The 19,710-nt window shown below is 39.8% G+C and overlaps 1 protein-coding gene across 1 annotated transcript in view; it reads right to left on the reverse strand.

The window, feature by feature from the left end:
• NALF1 (NALCN channel auxiliary factor 1) overlaps positions 1–19,162 on the reverse strand; it is a 798,908-nt gene extending 779,746 nt beyond the window's left edge. The window contains exon 1 of the mRNA XM_073349409.2: positions 17,734–19,162. Within this exon, the coding sequence (XP_073205510.1) occupies positions 17,734–18,552 (819 nt within the window). The 5' untranslated portion in view covers positions 18,553–19,162. The remainder of the gene's footprint in view (positions 1–17,733) is intronic.
• Positions 19,163–19,710: the final 548 nt, after the last annotated feature.

Genomic DNA, 19,710 nt, shown 5'->3' on the forward strand with positions numbered 1-19,710 from the left:
CTGACATGTGTTTGTCTAACCTGCTCTTAAAAATCTCCAATAATGGAGATTCCACAACATCCTTAGGCAATTTATTCCAGTGCTAAACTACCCTGACAGTTAGGAAGTTTTTCCTAAACCTCTGTTGTTGCAATTTAAGCCCATTGCTTCTTGTCCTATCCTCGGAGGTTAAGGGAAATATTTTTTCTCCCTCTCTTTAACAACCATTTATGAACTTTGAAACTATTATCATTTTCCCTCTCAGTCTTCTCTTCTGAAAACTAAACAAAATGCAATTTTTTCTCATAGGGCATGTTTTCTAGACCTTTAATCATTTTTGTTTCTCTTCTCTGGACTCTCTCCAATTTGTCTACATCTATCCTGAAATGTGGAGCCTGGAGTTGAGGCCTAATTAAGGTGGAATAGAATGGAAGAATTACTTTTTGTGTCTTGCTTACAACACTCCTGCTAATACATCCAAGAATGATGTTTGCTTTTTTTGCAGCAGTGGGAATGGGATGGAAAAGAATACTGATGACATTACAGTCTCATTATATAAATCAATAGTATGTCCTCACCTGTAATACAGTATTTAGCTGTGGGCAAACTATCTTAAGAAATACAAGAGGTTCAGAGATCAGTGACAGACCACATGCCACAACCTTATCTCTGCCCCCCAGGGATGATTATCTTCAATCAACCCTTATATAAATCTATCCTCACCTAGCACAACACACTACTGCCCTGACATCCATAACTAATAGTGATAGGCGAGGGTTAAAGGGTGGTGGGGAGAAGGGAAGGTTGAGGTTGTTAGAGAACTCTGTAATGAACAGTATTAGTCAAATAAATATATACTAAATGTTAGAGAAGTGAATATTATGTATGGTAGTTTATGAAAATATAAAGTAACTTTTGCTTTTTGTAGGTCTCTGCAAAGGCAGCATTTCAGAATTTAGATGAAACAGCTTCAGGGTTGTGTAAACCATGAAACTGGTTTGTGCATCTTATATGTAAAACTTTTAGTCTGTGCAAATAGCATGGTGAAGCAGAGGGTCAAGAGGGACCTGTTAGCTCCAAGTGCAGCCCCCCATCTCCAACAAGACAAGCTAACAAGCAAAAACTCAAGGACAAAAAACCGGACCAGTAAGAAGAATACCAACTATTGTAAGATAACAACTGGATGGAGTCAGGGGGCATAACAGAAGTAGACAGATAAAAATGAGCTTTAGCAGTATAAGTAAAAAATGTATTTGTTCAGGTTAGTTATTGTGATTTAATCATGTGAATGTTTTAATTGGGGGTTTAGAATAGATAGTACACAGATGAGGTAACCTGGTAAGCTGAGTCTGTGCAAATTAAGGAACAGGGGATAAAAGATAGGTGATTGACAATAAGAGAGAGTGGAGAAGACACAGGGGCAAACCTAACAGAGACCAGAGATTTGAAAAGAGTTACCTTGTCCTCTAGGAAAGCAACTTGATCATTTACTTTTCTCAGCTTTGTTTTTGCATGTATATGCAATTCATAAAGAATAACAGCATTATCTTAAAATGTGCACAATAAAGGCTAAAAGAAACTGCTCAAGCCTAAACTGAAGTGGATCTCTTTTTCTCATCCAACAAGGTGAACGGTAGTTTTAGTAATGGGCAGTAGTTTTGCGTATGGGTGAAGGAGAAGAGGGTGTGTACTGCAAAGTCATTTAACTGGCCATTTCCTTGCTTTTGCAGGTTTGTGTCAAGTGAGGAGCAATGCTAACAGCTTCACAACAAAGATTTTTGTACATTAATTTCCTACTGTTTTAGCGTTCCTAAGAAAGGGGCTGGTGTCATGCAACAGCTAAGTGTACATCTACACTGCAATAAAAGGTGTGATTGGCAGCTTGGGGAGACATATATGTGCTAGCTTCAATCTAGTTAGCACACTTAAAGTAGCAATGAAGATACAGCTCTTCAGATTGGGCTGTACAAGCACGCCAGGGACCCAGGGTACATACACACATTGCTAGCTCACGCCGAAGCCCCATGATGCCACATCTTCCCTTCTATTTTTAGTGTGCTAGCTAAATTAAATCTAGCGCAGGTAAGCCCACCCAAGCTGCAAAACACACCTTCAATTGCATTGCAAACATAAGGTAAGTGTAGATACTAACAAAGAAGGCTTTATGCACCAGCAGCTACTGCACATGAACCCTATGTGACAGGAGCTGAAGCTGCCCATAAACTCTTATGTGGCAGCAGCTGCCTATGAGACCCTTTTCAGATATGCACAGAAGCCACAAATAGATTCTTCTCCATTACGCATAGAAGCTGCACACAAATCCGTTTGCGGCAACAGCTGTCCATGAGTGGCACCAAGTGTGTGTGCAGTGACACAAACAGCAAAGAAGGTTTATGCACAGCTGCACATAAACTTTCTCTAACAGCTTGTGCATAAACTTTTGCTTATGGTGTATAATGGACAAAAATAACCCGAAATCCAACATCTTTTAAATTACCATAGGGGTTACACCTCTCTACCAAATTTTGTGTAGGTATACAATGGGTTTTTTACAGATATCCATCAACAATGGATAATAAGGCTACCAAAGAACAATTTCAGCCAGAGCCACGTTAAGAATTACAAAGAGAAACAAAACCAAAACTTCAAAGGGCCTACAATCCAGCTCTCTGTGAATTTTCTCACTGAAAGACAATGGGCTTTTAGAGAAAAACAAGGATTTATATTCCATTTTAAGTTCATTTTCAAATGTTACCCTAATAATAGAGTCCCTACCACAGCTCCTCCATAATGAGCACACTCCCAGGTACGCTAGACAAAATAATATATAGAGAAAAGATATGTCCCCAAGCATGAATGTTTATATGCCAATCACTGCTTAGTTTGAGTTAGGAAGAAACATTCTCCATCAGCAAAGTCTTTCACCTTCCCCTGTCCACTGCCAGAGACAGGGTACTGAACTGGATGGATCACTGAGCTGGTCCAGGGGTTGAAGTAGCAGCCCTATAGAAACTGCTGAGCTGATTTGGATATTACGTGAAGGTTGGGCATAGATTTCATTCTCTTCAATACCTGAGTAATTCCCCACACAAAGCCCATGCACTCAGGTTTTGTGTGGCATGTGTACCTCTGTGTGTGGATTACACTTTGTGTGGAGTGAAATTGTGACATTTTAACTGTATAGTTTACATTAAGGCTTGTGAGGGGGAGGGGTTTGGGGGTCCCAACAAGCCTCCTGACATTTGCAAGCAATGTAGAGTGGTGGGATCTGAAAGGCTCTTGAGTTTGTGAGGTGAAGGGAACTGGGGCCCCTCGTGGTGAGTTAATAGGTTCACAGGGAGTTCTAGATGTCTCCTAGGAACTTCAAGAGGCATGATTCTCCTCTACAGACTTCAAGAATTCTAAAGGAAAGAGAGAATGCCACATCTTTCCTCTCCCACTCTCCACCCCTCCCCAGCCCAAAGCTCCATTCTTTGCTCAGTGTCATGTTAGGACTCTATGGAAAACTAAGAAAATTTAGACCAAAAAAGTCATTAATGTGAGGTTAAGATTCACAGGATACATTCAGCAATTTAAGGCTGAAAATTCTTATAAGAAATTTTTAATAATTAAAAAAGAACCTGAGCAAGCAGGAAAATTCCAAATTCAGTTTAAACCCAAACATCTGAAAGTATGAAAATTCACACTTAAGGTATCCAAAATAACTTAACTCCTCCCATGTAAAGCGCCCTGAGAAAATTTTAAAAAACTCAGCCTATCCATCCCTAACAAAGAACGTCACTTTCTTTGGGTACCATAACAACTAGAAGGCCTTGTTCTTAATTACACTTGTTGTGCCAATTCCAGGCTTCTTTACATCCTACACACTCCATAGGGGAAAAAAAATCTTACTTACAAATTCCTGGTTAGGTAAATAGCATATTCAGGATAATTGTTCCTGAGTCCCCATTAATGGGCCCTATCATGTTAGGTACTGAAGGTACGCAGCACTTTATATGATCTGGCCTTATAATTTCATGTGCCAACCAATGATCCAAGCCTCATTTATAAACCAGTAATCTGTAGTGCATATTTTTACTACTCCACCTGCAAGAATAGCTGGGGACTTCTTAACGTCTTTAGAAAAAGTCCTTGGTCCAAATAAAATTACATCATAGAAAGTAGCTATAAAAGGAATAAAGAAGGGAATTGAAATAGTCAAGGGGGCAGAGATAAGGTTGTTTTGATTCCTTAACTGCAAATTTTTATACTTGCAAAGTTTGTGTTTTGAGTAAGAATGCTCTTAACTTTGACTTTTCCTGGCTCTCTCCTCATTGATTTTGCTAACTGAAACTTTCTTGTAAGAATTTTACCTTTAGGTTACTGACATAAGCTCCATTTTAACTCCACCACAACTCATTTATTTATCTGGGAATTAATGTTTAAAATGTCGCCTTTCTATTGTGTATACAAGCTCTGCTTAAAATAGCTGTAAGACAGAATCAGCCCTTGATGACAGTCTTAAAAAAATCTTGCCATAACTTGAGCCATCTCCCTAAAAAAACAATAAAAATGTACCAGAAAAATGTCTTGTCTGACCTTTTATTAGTTAAAAGTGTTCATAAGTCAATCCATTAAAGTAATTCTTTAAGATACATCATCTATTGCACTTGGAGCAGTTAACATATAACCACCTTATTCTGTTTTGCATGAATAAGAAAAACTTCCCGAAGCATTCATTATCTGAAATATTGACAACCCTGTGAGTCTGATCTGCCAATCATATTCTGATACTATTTATTAGAGCAGGTGACATTTTGAATCATTTTCCATCTGAAAATGCAGTTTTGATCAAATCAATACATTTTACAGCAACATGATGAATTTTTTTATAATAAAAAGTCTAAATGAATCATTTCATATTCTGATGATGTTGAAACATTTCATTTCAAGAAGGTAAAAATGTTATGTTTTGACTATAATTTTGATTATTTTTGTTTTTATATTATATCAATTGTAATAGTACATATTATATTTAAAATAATATAATTTGTTTAATGTATATTACATTATAATGTTTAACCATTATCAGAATAAAACCTTTTGATATTATTGAAACATAATGTTTTGACTTCACATGTTTCAATGTTTCTGAATCAAAAATTTTCAGAATTTCCATGTGTAATTTCAAACTTTTGCTTTTCATTCCCATTCAGCATGAAAACAAATTGTGAAATGTTTTAATTTCAATTGGAGCAGAAATTCTGTTTTTCAGCCAGCTCTGTTAGATTCCGAACTCAGATGCATCAGTGTAAATCTAGACGTTGATGGAGTTACTCTGTATTAACTAGTATCAGCCCTTACAACACTTGTGAATGACCTATACTGTTGTTTGGAAGAGGCAAATTAATTCTGCTGAGCTGTCTCTCAGTAATTTTTCCTTTCATAGCTTTAACAAATTAAGTGCATCGTATTTTGCCATGGTATGAAAAATCAATACAATAGGAGAATAGGATCAAGACCAAACACAGCAACAAAGAATAGAAACAGCACTAGTCTAACATCAACAGCAAATTAATATAATCAGTCAAGTACAGGAAACTGGGCATTTTAAACATAATTTTGTGCTTCCCCTTTTCTAGCAAATTCAGTAATCTGAATAAAATTTATCCTCTGCATTTCACATTTTGGAGTTTTAATCCACATGGGCCTAATTCTGCTCTCTCATCACATGTATTCTGGAATAATGCCATTGATTTAAATGAACTCACTCCTGATTTACCGTAGAGGAGAATCAGACCGTATCTATTTGGGTGAAAATAAAGCATCATTTAAAATTCCTATTGGTCACAGATAGATTTGTATGCAATACACTTACCCGATCACACAAATGGGTTTGAGAGAATAGTTTGGCCCAATATTTTTAAATGTGTTTTATTCATAAATTTCTACATCTTTATAATACCACGCCAAACTCTGGCAGGTACTATGCGGTGACACCTGCAAGAAAACTTTCATCTAGGATCAGAGGTTGCCCATTTCTGTTCTGTCTGAATGCACAACAAAGCTTCTCCATAAGACTGTGGTAAAAGACCTGGGATTTTACTGATAGGCATTATGCTCATGGGATAGGGGAAGACCTTATGTCCTTTGCATACCAGAGTTCTCCCCTCCCCCCCCGGCACACACACCTTTTAGTACCCTCTCTCCCCTGTGCAGAGGTGGAGATGATAGAACTCAGAAGAGAGAGCTGAGTCCTAGGGATAGACTGAGAAAAGTCTACTCTGTGTTATGGGTTTTATGGTAGGAACCTGTGTAGCCCCTACACTGGAACCACTTAAAAGGCCTGGTAGTTGAGAGTATGGACGATGGGCAGGATGAACAATGGGCAGGATGCATGATGGTAGCACCTCTCCCCAGTGTTAACTTTACTAAAATTGCAGCCTGCAGCTAAAAATCCATCCTGGTGCTTGTCCTCATTCACTGGCATGTCTACATCAAATAAGCAAAGAAAAAAAATTAGGTGTTTTTGCTCTTATGCAGATGTTTGATCAGCAATAGCCTCGAGATGATCTGGTGGCCATATTTTGAATATTTGTCTCTGGATCGGATAGCTCAGTGGTTTGAGCATTGGCCGGCTAAACCCAGAGTTGTGAGTTCAAACCTTGAAGGGGCCATTTAGGGATCTGGGGCAAAAATTGGGGATTGGTCCTGCTTTGAGTAAGGGGTTGGACTAGATGACCTCCTGAGGTCCCTTCCAACCTGGATATTCTATGAAAATGTATTAGATGAACTTGATCATTTGTTTTAATAACAAAATGCACAGGGAGATTTAGATGATTTTTTTATTACTTTCCAACTTCTAATATCAGGGAGACAATGTTAACTTTTTGTCTTTGACATTAAAACAAACCAGTATTCTAACCAGTATTCAAACCAGTATTCTAGACAGTGAGGATAAATTAATCAATGTCTGTTGGCTAATTGCAGTACTAGAGGGAATATCATTAGAAATAAAATGAGTTTAAGGTAGACAAAATAACATTTAGAATCCCTGATATGACACTAAAAACATTAGATGTCTATATCTAAGATTAAAGTATATTGTGTTAAGGATCTCACTTAAATAGACAAAAGTATTAAATATAGTTGGAACTTGCTGAAAATATGGCCCTCTCTAAGTAGTCTCAGAATAATGGATCTCTCCTTATAGAAACAATCCTACAGCAATTCCACCCAGTGAAGCTTCCTTTACTTCATTGGAAGCTCTTCATGTGGACAAGCTACTGGAGCAAACCCACAACCTCTATAGGATGAGTTATGGACTGATCATAGCCAGAGGCTCAGTCCTGCTTCCTTGGAAGTCCGTGGCAAATCTTCAGCTCAGCGTACTTTAGACTATAACATCCCCCCCCCTTTTTTTTTTTACACAAATGGGACCCAAACCTGCACCCAATTTAGGTACACAAAGAATATAGCCTTGAACACTAAGATCGTAACAGACTCTAGCCAGATAATTTGACAAAACAAAGTTACTCTGTATTGAGAAAGTAATTTCCTCTGAAAATCACCAAAGGTTTTAGTCCACATCAAAACCTAGTTTTCTGCACATTTCCAACTGTAATGCAAAAAGCTGTTTAAATTGCAGGAGCTCAAAAAAGTTATTGGCACAGACAATTTCTGTGTTTCTTTTTCTGCTCTGGTATCTTGAACATGAAAGAGCTATTTTCATTTATCTATTGTAAAGAATTCTACTCCCAGTCTGAGTGCTTCTACACCAAGTTTCAGACTGGAGTGATTTCCTTTTACAGCTCAGTTACAAATCTCTTAATATAGAAGCATTTTTATTGCAACTGTGACTAAATAAGGTGTTCTTATTATTCACAACACATTTCTGTATAGAAGCCTATTATGAAAAAAACATCATATCTGATAAAAACGTTAATGGTACTCAAGTGAGATTTCCATTCACTTTTTGCTGAGTAAATTTTCAGGATTCATGTGCATGCGGTATCTATTCTACAATAATACACAATGTGAATAAAAGCCGGAATGTGACATTTGAAAAGAATCCTCCATTTACTTTGTTTTTTCTTTTGTTGTTGTTACAAACTAAACTTTACTTTAATGCAAATCCCAGTAAAATCTTGCTAATTTCTAATCTGTCACTTGTATAAATATATTGATATGCCTCAGAAGGGTTCTCACCTAATGAAAATAATTTGTAATAATACATTTAGAAATGTTGGTTGTTTATGATTTTGTATTCAGAACTCAATTACTGTAGCATGTTAATCTGAGAGATAATATAATTAACTTTTCTAATTTGCTTTAATACATATTAGAGTTGTTCAAAATCTTCTTTATATAATAAAACCTTAAATCAAAACTATATTCCTAAGTGGATGCATAATGATACAAATTTAAATGTGATGAAACGGGCTAGTATCTCCCATAAGTGTAACTCTTGACAAATTAAAAGCATGTTAACCAAAGTAGAAAAATGATCAGAAATGCACAATAAATTCTAAAACACGTCTGTTTTTTTCCCTAAAAGAATAACTGACAAAGTGAGAAACATTATCAGCTACTTATCACAGACTATTTTTTTTTCTTTCATGAGAAATTTCCTTATGGTTTTGATTGCTAATACGTTGAACATGTAATGAAAGGATTCATTGCAATGACAATACTCCACAAAGATGAAGTAGCTTGACATGCTATAGATTCCATATGCATGTTGTCACCTTGTCACCTTGATCAATAGTTCTATCAGCCCCGACAGAGAGAGCACCGATCACAACACGTCATTTGTGTTGTTCTAGACATTCCTTCAGCCACCCTCTAGCCAGGCTGTCAGTGGCATCTGCAAGTTGTACTCAGGCAAATAAAGTCAATTTATAATCCACTGTGCAGAAGTAAGGACCATCCAGAAATAAATATACATTCAGGACTCATTCAAGATATTTTTATAACTACTGGAATTACACTCATTCCCCGAGAAAATGCTTCTGATTTGCCTGAAGACCATAGAACTTCTTATATTCAAGCAATACCAAAATAACCTATTTTTTAAAATGCTGCTTCTTTAAATTTTTCACTAGATACATTTGAAAAATTCACTACTTCATTGCAAAAGTGGCCCTCAACTTTGCCCTAGATATGATCCCATTAATGACAATGGAAAACCTCTCATTGACTTCAAAAAGCACAGCACTTTTGGAAATCTCATCCCATTTATATTGCCTCTTAATAAGTTCAGTTCAGATCATCTCATCTCCTAAGTTTTACCACCACAGGGAAGAAATCCCCTAAGAATCTCTCTCTGCATCATCCTACCAGGGACGGGAGGATATTTGCCCCCATCCTGCAGCATCCTGAAAAAAGACATCCTCAAAGATCTTCAGGAGGCCATGACATTCATGTGAAGTTCCTGAACTGTCTCATTGGCACCTGCCTGCCCCCATCTCTGGCTCCCTGGCAACGTAGTTTCATTGGACCCAGGTTCCTCCCAGCTGCAGCTGTCCCTGAAACTTCTGCAGATGGAGCTTAGCACAATTGATAATACTAGTAATATATTTTCTTTTCCAAAACATCTCCATGAGACTGGAAGGGCAGATAATGTTCATCCCCTCCGCCCCCTCTCCCCCAGCTTCACCCCTGGCCTGTCCACATCTTCTCTTGCCCACCCAATCTTCATCTTTCCCACAGTCCAGACACCCACAGAGAGCTCTGCAGAATCTAGAGGGGTCAATGATATCACAGAATCAGCTGAACCCCAGATTTGGGCATGAGCTGGGGAACATCCTTAGGGAGACCCTTCCAAGTGCAGATCCCACATGAATGATCCAGGACTTCCATATATCACATGCTGTGCTTACAAGTAACTCAACCAGAATTCCAAACATCAAGCTAAGTTCCTTCCATCTCACACATCTTCATCATGAAAAAACACATTTTTTGCAGGCTAAAACATGCCCTCAGTGACAGCAGTGCAACTCCATTGCCTTTTCGTGCTTTCAAGCAGTTAACCTGACCCTATAATTGGAATTTAGCAAGCTAAAGCTCACTTGCTTTCTTGGCTATGATGGCTCTACAGTTTTTACAAGACTAAAATGTAGTAAAACCATATGTTATTCACTGAAACAAGCAGTTGTGCCTCTGAGTATACACTGGGAGCAGATCTGTATACTGAATGAAGAGGGTTGTAGGGGATTATAGCTGGGTTTGGAGTTTCCCTCTTGCATGATCTGAGAGAAGAAGAAGATGAAAGCTGTTGGAATCCATCCACCTCCTTCCCCAACACATACACACACACACTCTCAGAATATTTTATAAGGAGGGAAACAACCAGACCACCATTCTTTTACACCCTGCTCTCACAAGATTTGCTTTTGTAAGAGTCAGAAACAAATACTATTGCAGAGTCCTTAACAACAACAACAAAAAAAGGTAGACCACCCTCATCCCATTTAACACGGATGCAATCACATAATCTAATGCATTTACTCCCATTCATATCTCTAAAACACACCTCTAATTCTCCCATGAGACTGTGTGCAGGTCCCATGAACCTGGTGATATCACCATGCTGGTGCAGAACAGCACCAAGTACCAGCATGCATAACCAAACCCACTCAATCTGCATTAGAATTAGCATTTCTACACAACACCCACAAACCTAATTTTAATACTACTGTCACTTTTTGTTTTCTGAGGTGTATTAGTCATACTAAAGAATACAATGTGTGTATGTTTTTTGCTCTTTTAGGCAATCCTTACTCAGACCAGCATGGAGCAAAACATGCACCAATCTCTGTGTGAGTTTGTTGGACTAAGTAAAGACCAGGTGAGCTTCAGGAATTATAAACGATAGAACTGTATTTAACTTCCTGATGACTTTTTCCTAATAGGAAATGGGGATGAAGGAAAGAGTCTTCTGCATCGCCTGCAAACTGTACAAGGAAGATCCAAATGAACCAGTGTGGAATGGAGGCTTGAAGGCAGAGCAATGAGACCTTCCACTATGTGTATGTCTACATTGTGTTTTAAAACCTGTGGCAATGAGTCTCAGAACATGGACCTACAGACTTGGGCTCATGCTATGGTACTAAAAACAGCTCTGTAGACATTTGGGCTCAGGATGGAGCCCAGGCTTTGAAGCCCAGGGAGAAGTGAGGGTTTCAGATTCTGAGCTCCAGTCTGGACCCAAACAGTTACACTGCTGTTTTTAGTACCATAACATGAGCCCCTGCGAGCTCAAGTCTTTAGGCCCAGGCTCTGAGACTTATTGCCACGCGTTTTAAAACATAGCATAAACATACCCTATATGGCTCTAAGATCCCCACATGTGTAATGGCAGCTGCCGCTAATCCAGTCTTTAGGGTAGAATTATGGTCATGGGAAATTTGTTCTTTAAGGGGTTGATCTACAAGCTACTGAGCACTCTGTCCCTGGAACAGCAAAGCACTTGAGTAAATACGTAAGTTTAAGCATGTGAATAATCTTATTGACTTGATTGGCACTAGTTATGTACTTAAGATTGGGCATGTACTTAAGTAGTTTCTGAATCAAGACATTAGGGATCAGTCCAAAACTCATTGGTGCAAATGGGAGTGTTGCCATTGACTTAAACGGAGGCAGGACCAGGGCCTTAATTACAAGAAAGCCATAATGAACTATAATAGAGGTATTGACTTCTGCCACATGTCAAATCCACAAACTAATTTCCAGGGGGAAAAATTACGCTTTTGGTTTAACTTCTTACATTCAGTTCAGCAAAGAAATATGCACAAACATCAATTTGTGAAGTTATCTAAATTACATGATGTATTTTAAACTGTACAGCATGAAAATAATTTTACCTCAGAGCAAACAAACTGATCATAATTTCCTGCAAAATAATATGTTATTCATCTTTAAAGAAGTTTTAAAAATACACACTATATTTCCAGAGGTTTTTTTAAAATATCAACTTTATAATTCAATTTTTACAATTGCCTTTTATACTAGATACTGTCCACCAGTGCCAAATCATAAGACTTCACTCTTAGTGATTAATTTTAAGAATCACTCCCCAATGTATTAAATTTTAAATATTGCTGTGTGACTGAAACTCCGAAGTAGCTTTGTGTCAAATACTGGTCTATTTGACCTTTGCAATAGAAAGGTTCTCGTCACCTGAAATTTGGTTTCAAATTTCTCATCTGTTCTTTTGTGCCTACTTAACAAAGAGCTTAAACCAAAATCCAATTACAGTGCATCTTCTGTTTAGAAAAAAAAAGTACTACGGTAAACTTATGGTTCATACAAACCATGATATTTCCAATGAAATGAGAAATACTGTAATTTTAATTATTTTAAAATGCTCTAGAATAACCTCTTACTTAATAAGAGTTGAACACAGTGATCAAATAAAAACCAGGCGTAGAAGCATACCAGCTATATTCACTGATCAACTGAATACTTGTGATAATAATAATATTCAGGAACCCATATTTTAACTAAGTAGCATTGGAATTCAACTATTTTTACAAATTTACTAGCAGCATGGACTTAAAATTGCAAATCTGAACTGATTACATATTATTTAATCTTTATAGTGTATTTGTTTTATGTATCATCCTATAGGATATCTAGGGCCTGATCCAAAGCCCATTATAGTAATGGAAGTGCTCCCACTGATTTGGACTTTGGATAAGGCCCAGACTGAAGAAATATATTGAATCTACCATGCCATTTTCCTTGAACTAATTTCAGTGGGGAGCTTGGCAATGAAGGATTTTAATAAACAAAATAATTTTAGAGCTGTGGGCCTAAGCCTGATGACCTTGCTCAGTCATCTCATTGATGTTATGACAGATTTTCCAGCAGGATTTGACCCACTTTCTTTAACAGAGAAAGTAAAAATATTGGCATATCTTCTAATTTTTCTACTCTGGTATCCTAGCATTAAAAGAGAATAATTAGATGTTATTATGGCAATCCATGAAAATACATGAATAACACATCACAGTATTTAAGCTAGTATTGACAAAGGGCAGTAAGATCTTATTTCATACACTTTAGTTTCTTACAGTGAAATAATTGACTCTGAGATGCTAACTGTTTTGTTCAGCAACTACAAGCATTAATAAATGTGTCTGCAAAGAATATTCTCCAGCTCAAATGCTTTCCATACAGAAAATATTCTCTGTCTCCAAAACCAGCATTCAAAAAAACCTTTACATTTGTATGGCCTACTTAGTGCTTTGACCCAGTTCAGACTCAGAAGCAGCCAGAATCTTCCTCTATTCCAGAAAAGCAATAGGCTTCTGACTTAAGAATAAGAAATTGAGTATTTCCCCTGACGGAAAGCTGACAACTCATTATTAGGAACTGTGTCTTCTAACATCAACCCAATACCATTTATATTCAGTATCAGTTATTCCTGGTTAACAAGACTATATCGATATTATCAATCACAATTACCATAATTTCACCAGATGTAAACATTACTTCAATCTGTTTCTTAATATTTCAAAACAAAAGCAATTTTTTTGTAAAAATCAAAGTTTAAAATAAATAATGGTCCAGATTCTCAACTGTTATAACTCAGCATAACTCTATTAAAGTCAGTGGAGCTACACTAATTTGCACCAGCTAAGAACCCGGCCCAATATTTAAATGCATTAAAATAAATGTTTTTTCTTTGTTGTACTTCTTGTTTTGTATATCCCTAGTATGTGTGATTACCAAAGCAAACAAAAAAATGTTCAAAGACACCAGACTTATGCAACAGTTGATCAATATATTTTGAAACCAGAATAGAATTACAGTGAGACAACAACAATAACACGTGAAGGTAAAACAGAAACAAGTCCACAGAGAAGCTCAACCCCAACCAGTATACATTGTGTATGCAGTTTATGTGGCATACTCAAGCATAAGTGTCTGAACCTTGAGAATTTAAAGCAACTACTCTAATCTGCTTCAAATTTAAATGCACAGATATGTGTAACATGTAAAAGCAAGATCTACTGATGTTAGAGGAAGCAATTTCTTTCTACTTAATTAATATGCTTTTACTTTGAAGATCTGGGAGCCTAAATATGAAATTCAGCTTAACAGAATATCTAAAAGTGAATTTATACTAACCCAAAAAAATTCTGACTACAAAGGTATTGCCATAATACAAAACATGACTAAAACAAACTCCAGAAACTACTAGGCATACAATGAACCTTAGAACATTCAGAGAAGAAAGTCCAATAACTCATAAAAATCTTACTTTTAGGTAAAAATCTGAAAGTATAAAGTCAGTATTTCAGAATGATACAGTAAAAAAAACATGCAATATTTGCTAATTGTGATTTACATTATAATTATTGAAAGGTATAATAATTTGCCTGAGAGAACGAGTAATGTCATAAGTGCCACTTATTAACCTATGAATCAATTGTTTCTTGAGGTTGCTGGGGTAAGGAAGAGTAGAGGGTCCAGCAGAATATAAATGTTACAGTGGGTGGTATTCATAGTAACTTTTCCTGATTTTGTAATCCACTAAAAATTGTTAACTGGATGAAATGCTCTCTTCTCCTCCAGAATGTAGCTACTCTCCCAGAATACGAAAACTTTCTTAAATGCAAATAAATTTCTTGAATGGATTTTCCTATTTCACTTCTGACCTGTCTTTTTATATATGCCTATTGAGTGAATTCTTTATTTTTCATATTGTCTTTTCATACAGAGTAAAAAGCAGCACACCACATTAACCAGTCAGATGGGGTATAACAACTATATATGATTAGATGTGAAATTTCTGTTGCTTCATCAGATGTTAGATGTTGATCCTTTAACATAATTCTTAAATATCATCTAGACATTTAATTATCACAAATTTGAGTACATTAGCAAAGCTGTTTCCCTTTTTTTTAATAAATCAAGTATTTATAAAGAACAAAACAAGATAGTAAAGTGGGATTTTCAATTTATTTTGTTTTTAAACAGGTCATTTCCCCAAGATAGGGCATTTAAAAAAAAAGTAGGACTTTATAGTTGCATGTACATACAATTGAGTATACAGTACACTAAATCACCTTACTATATATCATGTGAAGTGCTAGACTGCTTAAGACTGCTAAGTGATTGGATTTCACACATTGATATATAAGATTGAAAACGTCCTAAAAGACGTCCTAAAAAACATAAATTCAGGGAGAGAACATGTAACATAGTTATATATCTCCAGTGTATGTAGACTATGTGAGCAGTAAGCATTGTGCTCTGTCTTTCAGCACGTTGGACAGCAACTCTTTTAGAAAAGAGCCAGTGTAACAGGAGTAGGGCTTTGCATCTGATCATTAATTATCACACATAAAAAATATAGTTGACCACATCACTTCTTTGTCATATCTTCCAAAAGGCACAATACTACTTGAATTTTTTGTTCTTGTTTTGTCTTCACTTTGTCACATAGATTGGTTGGACAAATTCTCAATACATGGTAGAATAGCACTGGCAGGCAGGTCTGGTGCATGCAACCCCAACCCAAGAACTATTAGTAATTTGCTCTGTATTTCCTTTTTGCCCCTTTTCTTACTGGAAAGGTACAAGTATGGATATTTTCTTTTTTAAAATGTAACTGGATTAATTTTATTTTTATTTCTCTTCAGAACACTCATTCAAAACATGTATTCACATCAACCCCCAGTGGGAAAAAAAAGAAATAATATACAGTATTGTATAATTAGTATTCTATGCAATTTTCCCTTTCTCATATGATATGATATATGGTAAAGCAACTATTAATGTGGTGGTGAAAAAGTCCAATCAAACCAGCCTATGATTTAAAACATCATGTTAATAATGTAAATAATGCTCGTTTGGCAGCACAAGGCAGGAGATCAATTTCCAGGAGAAGGAGTTACTGAAATGGCAATGATGCCCTCACACTTGTGGCCCTTACCTAAACATTTTCTATTGCCTCCAAATCAGCCAATTTCGAGATAAAAGATATTTACACTGTAGTCTAAGTATAAAATGCATGTGGTGTGTGTTTACATATACATATACGGTTAAATGATCCAGGAAATGCAGGTCCAAAATTGCTTTGTGAGTTGCTTTTATTTCTATTGAACTTAATGAGAAAAACTCTACAGACATATTTTTCTTGCTGATAACATCAGGTTTTATTTACATAATGAGATAACGTTATTGGACTTTTGGACATGCATATGTTTGTCCTTTGAGGCAGTATACATAAGCTATCTTTATTCGTACTGCCCATATTCAACACAATGGGATTCTGTAAGGCATATACCCTAATAATCAAACGATTCCAGAAGGCCCTGTTAAAGTTAAAAGACACTAACGGGTGTGGGATCAGGTTTTCTTGTTCAATATGCTCACCAGAAAAGCCTTCTGTTCAGATAGATAACTTGTATGTGCTGCTGTACTCAGCTGATTCAGATTTCTAAAGCAGGATTTGGTTTGGATTTGTTAAGGTACCAATGCAGTAGATAATCAAGAAAATTCAGGCAAGCCAGTTCAGAGCAGAAGCCATGTAGATGGTTTGGTTGTTCAGGAAATATTTTTTAAAAACCAGACTGTATTTTAAGTACCAAGCACGTCCCCTTTCCCTGCGCTTTCCCGCCTCGAGAGCTGGGCCAACTAGTCTTGTGCAAAGTGGAGAGACAGCTATCAACGTGGGACACTGTTTGCTTATGAAGAAAAATAATCTGTCTTTGGATCGTTCTGAATGAGCATGGGGAATACACAAAGACTAACGATGAGGTTTATTGAAATTCTGTCATCATTTCTTCCCTAGTAAAGGTCACTGCAATGTCTGTTTACAGCCACTCTAGTCCTTGAGCTCTTCCCCACTCCACAGATTGTGTAGAGCAGACTTCAGACACAGACACATACGCATACATAGATAGTCATCTGGAATGTCTTCCTTTTTACACGTGATCGCGTTGCCACAATCTCTATTCGTACGTTAGGAAATGCCCATTCTTGATTCCCCCAGAATCCCATCACATTGCACATGTTAAAGAGAACAACACATCTGTATTCATAATGCTGTGCCAAATCACCGAAACATTTGTCCTTCAGCAATTCTGGAGAGCACCCTGCTTCTGGAAGCTCTAAGACAAGACGGACTTGCAAGTCAGCAAGACACCGGACGTATGTCATCAATTGACTTCACTGAGATTCATCCCAAAAGCCCAAGACAACCAGTAACTTGTCTTGAAAGTTAGGACAGAGTCACGTCGCATAGCCCCATCGCTTACACAGCAATCAGAAAGTTCCCCCGGTGCGCACCGAAACAGATACATTTTGCCACCGAGCGCCTACACAAACGCCAAGCAACCACGCCGCTGATCCCGCGGAACAACCAACTTCCCACGTCCACTCCAGCCCGTCAACAACCAGGGACAGCCCATTCACACCCCACTGCCGTACTAGGTCCTTCTAATTGGCATGCAGCCCCTACCCCTGCCTCTCTGTTAAGCCGCATCCAAGCCCTGTGGAAGCAGGCAGCCGAGTTTGAGCCAATCGCATATTCATGAGTAGGGGAAATCCAGCTCTGCACTCCCAGAGGACCAAGGATCACTCTTCTTTTCCTTGCAAGCAATGCGTAAATAAGGGCTCCTTGTCAGTTTCCACTAGAAGAGTCAATTCCTCCCTACTGATAAAAGCCATCAGCACCCGAATTAAAAACACCACCAACAATAAAAGGGAAAGCAACCAGCCGGCCCATCAAGAGAGCATAAAACACAGCAGGGCTCCTACCTTACAATCCTCAGGACACGATTTCACCGAGTATTCATCCGATTGTAAATATTTCTGGAGCATAACCTCAAACTCTTCGTATTTCTCCTGAGCGTGCTGGTCGTAGCGCTGGTAAGCCTGGACGCACTGGCGGCAGGAGCCTTCCCCCTCCAGCACCACATCCAGACTGCAGTTCAAAGTGTCCGGATTGGACAACCCGGCGAACAACTCCCAAAGGGTGTAGGAATTACAAAAGGAAAGGTAAAAATCCGTCAAGTTCCAGCCCGGAGTCGGATGATTCCCGGTCACCTGCTGCTCCCGGCTCCATCTCCCCCGGCACACAGAGTCCGCATCCTCCACGCTGAAACACTGGCCAGCCGCGGAGCTCTGCGGGTAACACGTCTCCAGGCGCCAAAAAGGTTTGGTGGAGTTCCCTAGAAAAATAGCCTTGTTGTTGTTGTTGTTATTGTTATTATTTTTGCTGCTGCTGCCGCCGCCGCTGCTGCTGGGGGAGGGAGGCAGGGTGGGTAATGAGGGGGAGAGGAGTCTATGGGCCGCCTGTGCCGCAAGCGAGGGCTCCCCCATGCTAGAGAGTGGCTCCCGCTCCGGATGCTCGGGCTGCTGCTGCGCCTTGTCTCTGGTCCTGGTGAGTTTGGCTTCGGCACAGAACCACAAGTGATCAGAGAGCAGGACTGTGAAAAACAAGAGCGATGCCAGGGACAGTCGCCATTTCTGAGCCCTCTCTGAATCAGTGAAGGGTTTCTCGTTCTCCCGGGGTGCAAACCAGATTTTTAGGCCGTCATCGTACTGCCGACTGCACATCCAAGCACCCCTGGTCATATTTTGGGAACGCACAGCCCTGGCCGACTCCACCGTGAGGGCTCCGTTGCCAGTGTCACCACAATATGCATTGACTTAAAAGATTGGGGGGGGATTTTCTTGCCTTCCTTCCTCTCCCTCTCTCTCTCTCTCTCCCGCTCTCTCTCTCTCTTTCTTCCTCTTCTTCTTTCTTCTTCTTCTTCTTCTTTTTCTTCTTCGTCCTCCCCCTATTGAAATGTTGTTGGGTTTTGCAGGTGGATCCGGCTGGGTCTCACCACAGAGCCATCCAATACAGAGTACGGTGGAGCAGATGAGAGCAACAATGCAGAGAGAGGAGGAGGAGGAGGAGGAGGTGGTGGTGGTGGTGGTGGCGGCTGGTGGTGGGGTTGGCTGGCTGCTTCTTTTCCTCCCCTCCTCTCACCCAGGCATTGTCAGATAGCAGATCTCCATCGCTCTCCTGAGAAAAGCCGGCTGCCCCCTGCCAGCTGCATGCCGCTTCCCCCGCTGCCGGCGGGCGGCTGGAGGAGAGCAGCTCCCCTGCCTGCCTTGCCTCCCTCCTTCCTAACGCTGCCGGGGCTGCTTCTCCTCCTCCTGAGCCCAGAGCCCTGGCACAGATGCCTGCACCCGGGTCTCCGTCTTCCCCGCTCCCTCCTCCCCCCCCACCCCCCCCCCACCCCCACCCGCGCTCTAGCCGGCGCGGCGCTGCTGCAGGGCTCCCGGAGCGCGGCTGAGGACGCGGAAGGGGAGGAGGCGGCGGCGGCGGCGGCGGCGGCTGGTGACAGTGAGCGGCGGCGGCGGCGGCGGCGGCGGCTGGTGCCGCCGGGCGCGTTCTCCCCCGGCGCGCGGGGCGGGCTTGCCTGGGTTTTGCCTCCCGGTGGCCACGGTCATCTTTGGTCCCTGGGCTAAGTTGCCGCCATCTTCGTCCTGGAGAAGCACTTTTTGGGGGGGAGCGCGGCCTTTTGCGTCATCTCCTCCCGCGCCGAGCTCGCTCTCTCCTGGCGCAGTGGCCGCCGCTCTTCCTCCGCCTGCCCGCGGAGGTGGGGGAAGGCAGCGGGGACCACATGGCCCCACCGGAGGGCTTCCGGGGCGCAACTCCTCAGCCCGCGCCACTCGCCTCGCTTCGCCACGTCCTAAGCGCCAGCATCCCCGGCTCTTGCCTTTGCTCCCGTCAGTGGCTCC

Source organism: Lepidochelys kempii, chromosome 1 (assembly GCF_965140285.1).
Source record: "Lepidochelys kempii isolate rLepKem1 chromosome 1, rLepKem1.hap1, whole genome shotgun sequence".
NCBI lineage: Eukaryota > Metazoa > Chordata > Testudines > Cheloniidae > Lepidochelys > Lepidochelys kempii.